The sequence below is a fragment of the Buceros rhinoceros genome, unplaced genomic scaffold (genome assembly GCF_000710305.1).
Source record: "Buceros rhinoceros silvestris isolate BGI_N320 unplaced genomic scaffold, ASM71030v1 scaffold10055, whole genome shotgun sequence".
NCBI lineage: Eukaryota > Metazoa > Chordata > Aves > Bucerotiformes > Bucerotidae > Buceros > Buceros rhinoceros.
The window spans coordinates 82474-87769 of record NW_010413428.1 but is presented as its reverse complement, the minus strand read 5'-3'; the positions used below and the strand labels follow the sequence as shown (position 1 = coordinate 87769).

At 39.6% G+C, this 5296-nt stretch overlaps 1 protein-coding gene across 1 annotated transcript in view; it reads left to right on the top strand.

Moving 5' to 3' along the window:
- Positions 1–1164: 1164 nt before the first annotated feature.
- Positions 1165–5296, top strand: part of WDR19 (WD repeat domain 19) — a gene marked incomplete at its 5' end in the record, with an annotated part of 44409 nt that continues 40277 nt past the window's right edge. Inside the window, 3 exons of the mRNA XM_010136724.1 lie at positions 1165–1256; positions 1339–1404; positions 4157–4282. Coding sequence (XP_010135026.1) covers positions 1165–1256; positions 1339–1404; positions 4157–4282 — 284 coding nt within the window. The remainder of the gene's footprint in view (positions 1257–1338; positions 1405–4156; positions 4283–5296) is intronic.

Below are 5296 nucleotides of genomic sequence, written 5' to 3'. Positions count from 1 at the left end.
GGGAACGGGCCGCGGGAGGCTGAGACTGTTTGTTCCCGCGACAGCTGCCTGAGCTGCCGCGTCACCTGAAGCCGTTATGGACGGACGTCGGGTTTCCCGCCGCTTTGTCGCTGGCCTTAATGCTGGCCCTGGCAGCGGAGAAGGGTGGGATGAACGCTCCTCAGGCAACGGTTAAATGACTGGGCCAAAAGGAAAGTTTCCTACTGAACCCCCTCAGGGCGTTTTAGTTTATGCATGCCTGCGCAGTGAGAGCACGAAGAGCTGGAGCTGGCCTGCACTCCCATAATGATTTCCTGTGTCCTCGGTTTATTAGAGATTTTATTAATTTTTTTTTAAATCAAGCATAACTGTGAGATGTTCATTGTGCTTGTGGCACGTGGTGCTCCTAACCTTACACTTTTTGGGAGTGAAATGCAAATCCTACCTGAAGAATGCCTCACTTTATATTAACGCGAAAGAAGGGATGGGGGCCTTTGGCAGAGACTTGAGTAAGCCTGCCAGGCATTTGGTGGACCAGATACTGGTGGTTATCTGATGACCTGGGAGGGGAAAAGTGATAACAAGCTGTGAAATATCTTCCACCGAAGTTATAGAAAAATCTGTGCAGGTAATGTAAAAGAAAATGGAATTTGAGACACTTCCTTAGTTTGAAGTCAATCTCTTTTTACATGTGAGTAGCTTTGAGGTCTTAGCTTTTTAAGATCCAGCAATTCAGAGAGGACAAAATAGTTACATATCTTTAAAAGCGTAGACGTTGAACCTTCTGTGTTCTCAGAAGGTTCACACTAAGGATGCTTTCTGGTCCAAGACATTTCCATGAAAGTTAGAGAACTAAACATTCTGGTCTTTGGTCAGGACGGAGAGGGTCTCATGCAATTTTTTAAGTCCAGTAACTCTGTAAGAGAAAAAAGTAACAGTTGTGGTAGTCACAGTAGTTCTCAATGCAGACATCCAGTACAAGAAACTTCAATTTTTCCGGCACAAACCGGAAGATTTTTTTCTATGGAATTCTGATACTTCGGTGCTAATCACCCACAAGTTGTGTTTGAGGTTTGGGGTTTTTTCCTCCATAGTACCCTCAGTTGCTAACATGTTAGGAAGTTGTTTGTTGTCATATGCATATGATTTTAAGGTATGTCATTTTCCATCTTTTTTGTCTCGCAGCAAGTATTCAGTCTATTAGAAAAAGCTTGGTCTGGTTCCCCTGTGCAGTTTGCTTGGCAGAAAACTTTGGGAAATTTCCTTGCTGTAACAGGGTAAGATTACAAATATTCGTTGCATTTGTCAATTGAGACCACTGATGAAGAAAGGAAATTAATCTACATTAATATTTTTTAGAGGTGATCGTGCTGTAAAAATTTTTGATCGTCATGGTCAGAAGAGAGATGAAATCAACTTACCAGGGTAGGTATTAAGATAGGTTTAAATTGTTTTATTTGTTGTTTTCTTTAAAAGTGCTTCTCTTCTGGTGAGGAGCTTATACAATGTGATAACTTTGTAAGAAGGGATACTATCTCTGGTGAACATACCTGGAAAAGAAGACAAGCTGCTGAGCATGTATGGCATTTGAGACAGTAGAAGCTGAACTCATAGTAAGCTATCAAGGACAGTCAGAAAAATATTTTTTCCTACCCAAAGAACTCCTTATTAGTAATAAACTCAATCTACTTCATTAAAATGTTAGGAAAAGATCTATCATATTAAGAAAGAACAGTGAGGTTGTATACAATATATCTGAGTCATTCTAGTTGCACCTGCATTCTTGCTACTGTCAGTTTTCTACTAATTTATTATCATAACCTTACTGAGAAAAGCTATCCTTTTACTTACATCACTGGCATAACATATACGTTGGCATTTTTACTTTAGATTGAGAGTGTGCTTCTGAAATGAATCTCACTCCTTTTCCTGATCACCACACTTTGGTTCACATCAGAGAGTGGTGTTGGAGTGTACGAACTGGGTCCTTTTCTGATGAAATGTAGAAGGTGGTGTACCTTAGACGATGCAGTCTAGCTGCTAAAAGGCAATCAGTCCTTAGGAACAGGCTAGATGTGGCCCAGAGGAAACCTCCCTGGGTGCAGACAGGTGCCATCAGGTCAGCCTACCATTTTGCTCTATGAATCTACTTTTACTTTTATAAATCTACTACTACCTGATGCAGCAATAGTTTCATTTGTGTATTCCTCATTTCTTTTTAGTATTTTATCTGCTCTTAGCTTAAATATTTATGCAAATTCCTTATTCTTTATTTTTAATTACCTGATTAAGGTGGAGCCCACTAAGCAAAACTCCCACTAAGGCTTTAAATCTGAAGCCTCTAATCTAGCTGGCTTTCATTTCTGGAATGTCACTTACATATCTCTATGTCCTTGGTAGATGTGAGCCAGCATCACTTAACTTCCCAGGAACTCTCCAGAAATCCAGTTTTTGCAGCTCATGGTAGTTGCCACCCTCCACCAAAGCAAGAGATGCGATTCTTGTTGTCTTTACCAGACTCACCTGTATTTTACTGACCATTGCATCTTTTTTCAAAACCTTGTTCTGGTTAGGTGCCATTCATAATGTGGGCTGACTGTGTCAGTGTCTTGGGCTTGGTAGCATCCATGGCACAGCGCATTCTGAGTTGTATTTTACATGGTGTACGATAAATGCCAATTCTCTACAGTAGACTGCCAGAGGTGAGGAAAACTGTGTAGTCAGTGGTGAAATCTGAGAAGATTTGGACTGGGGATCTTCTACTGTCATGTGGGTTGGTGTTGGTGGTGTAAAGGTGTGTCTACCTTGCTCATGGACACTGATACCACTATCGCATTGATAGACAGATGTGACCCTTTCCTTCAGGGAAACATATAATATCTAAACTAGTTTTAAAATACTGCCATGTTCTCATGGCAAGGCAAAGAGGAGAAGAAACTAAAGGCACATCAAAATGATTGACATCTGCTTGTGGTAGTTTGAATAGTACTGACTTTTCTGAATTTTTATTTCCAACTCTTTGGTGTGACTGAAGAATAAGTCCTCTCTTAATTATTACTGTTAGAATAAAATTCAATTTTTGTGATAATAGAATTTAATCAGAAACAAGTGTGCTTATATGGGGGTTCGCTTCCTCAGGCCAAACTTTGCTGCTTTCTTTGTTGGTTAACTGTTAATCAAATGCAATTGTTAACTGCTAGGCTTCTCCTTGCATAAGAATAGAGTTCAGAATATCGGATGTACTCTGCTATAATAATTGATGGTATAAGCATCTTCTTGCCATTATTTTGATAGAATTTGTTTTGTTTCCTAGTTATCAATCTGCATTTTTCCCTGGTTATTTTTTCCTTTTTGTCTTTATTATTCCTGCTCTTGGTGTTCTGACTGGCTGTTAAGTATTCATGGTTGTGTTTTGGGAATTTACCTACTTATTCTCTAGAATAAAATGCTAAGGTTTTAAAAAGAGATATTGGAGAAACTGGAGCTGAAAACTTACTGAATCAGTTCACAGCAGTGTGTGTTTCAGAAAGACACTTTTGAAATTGCTCGCATTATGAGTTTTCATTTGGTTGGTTATGAGAGTGAAATTTTTCATAGAGATAGATACCTTTTTAACCTGAAACTATCAACCTAATTATCTAGAAAGAACAGAACGATGTCAGATGGCATAGGTTCTTAGTCTTGCAGTATTTGTGCTTTAAGTCGATGTTGTAAACGCTGTTTCCAGTTCACTAGAGACTTGTGGGTCTGCTATTCTCTTCATTCGGGGAAACTATTTGTAAGTAGAGGTTTTACGTGCTTCTCCATAGGCTGCTTGTCCAAGTTCGTTATGCTTCTTGAACTATGAGAAAAATAATCTTAACATTGAATAGCCTGTAACAAAACAGAACCTTACAGGTGGTTTTCACTGTCTGTTGAAAATCAAGGTGGCAGTATTTTAAGTACTAGAATGTAGACAGCAGTCTCTTTCATGACTTTCCTTTCAGCCTGTGTCATTTCCACGAGATTTGCTATAGAAGTACACTTTACAGATAACTGCAGTCTATCGTGGGTTTGCTTGGGAGGGAAAAGGAAGGACAGGGACTTGAACAGAGTAATTCTGGTGGTTTCTGTACACTTAGAAACATTTTAACATTATTAGTGAATTACATTTACATTACATTTTTTTTTCCTTCAGTAACTGTGTTGCTATGGACTGGGATAAGGATGGAGATACTTTAGCAATAATCACAGACAAATCTAGTGCCATATTTCTGTGGGATGCAAACACAAACAAAACAAGCCAAGTAGACAGTGGCATGAGGTAAGAACAATTTGGGTTGGTTTTTAAGTGCATGTTTAAAGACTTGCAGCATTGCTCTTGTTGATGTGGAGGGTATATTGCGAAGATCATCTTTTTATTGGAGTCCTCATAGTACCTATACTGTTAAACTAATATGATAGTTTGTTGCTAAATTCTTTTTGATATGATCTGCTGTTTTTGAAGTGTTTGTTTTAGGTGGGGGATTGGAGGTTCATAGGGATTTGTTTCTCTTTTTAATTGTCAACAGTGCTTAAGTTCCCAGAGAACCAATGTTTCCACTTTGTGGTAGCAACAAGGATGAGTGAATTGTTTTCTGTATCTGCATTGGCTACACATTCTCCAAAGTATTTCACATGAGTAAAAGGGAGCTTAAAAGTAAGGGTGTGATTTCAGTGATGCTAGGATTTTTTTTTTCCCTTTAGATTTATAGGGGGACTAAAATGCTATTCACAAAGCAGACTGGTTTAGGATGGGAGGAAATATCTAAGGTGATCCTACTCTAAGGTTCAAATCCCTACCTTTATGAATTTGGTTGTAGACTTAAAACTCTTCTGCAGCTTACAGAACAGAATCACAGAGTCATTTTGGTTGGAAAAGATATTTAAGATCATTGAGTCCACCCATTGCACCCATCTTCTGGTGCAACTTGAGGCCATTTCTTCTGCTCCTATTCCTTGTTACTTGGAAGAGAAGAGACCAACACCCACCTTGCTACATCCTCCTGTCGTCTGGTTGTAGAGAGCAATAAGGTCTCCCCTGAGCCTCCTTTTCTCCAGACTAAACAAGCCCAGTTCCTTCAGCCATTTCTCATATGATTTGTGCTCTAGACCTTTCACCAGAGTCATTGTCCTTCTCCGGACACACTCCAGCACCTCAATGTCCTTCTTGAAGTGAGGGGCCCAAAACTGAACACAGTACTCAAGGTGTGGCCTCACTAGTGCCGAGTACAGGAAGACAATCATTTCCCTGCTCCTGCTGGCCACACTATTGCTGATACAAGCCAGGATGCTGTTG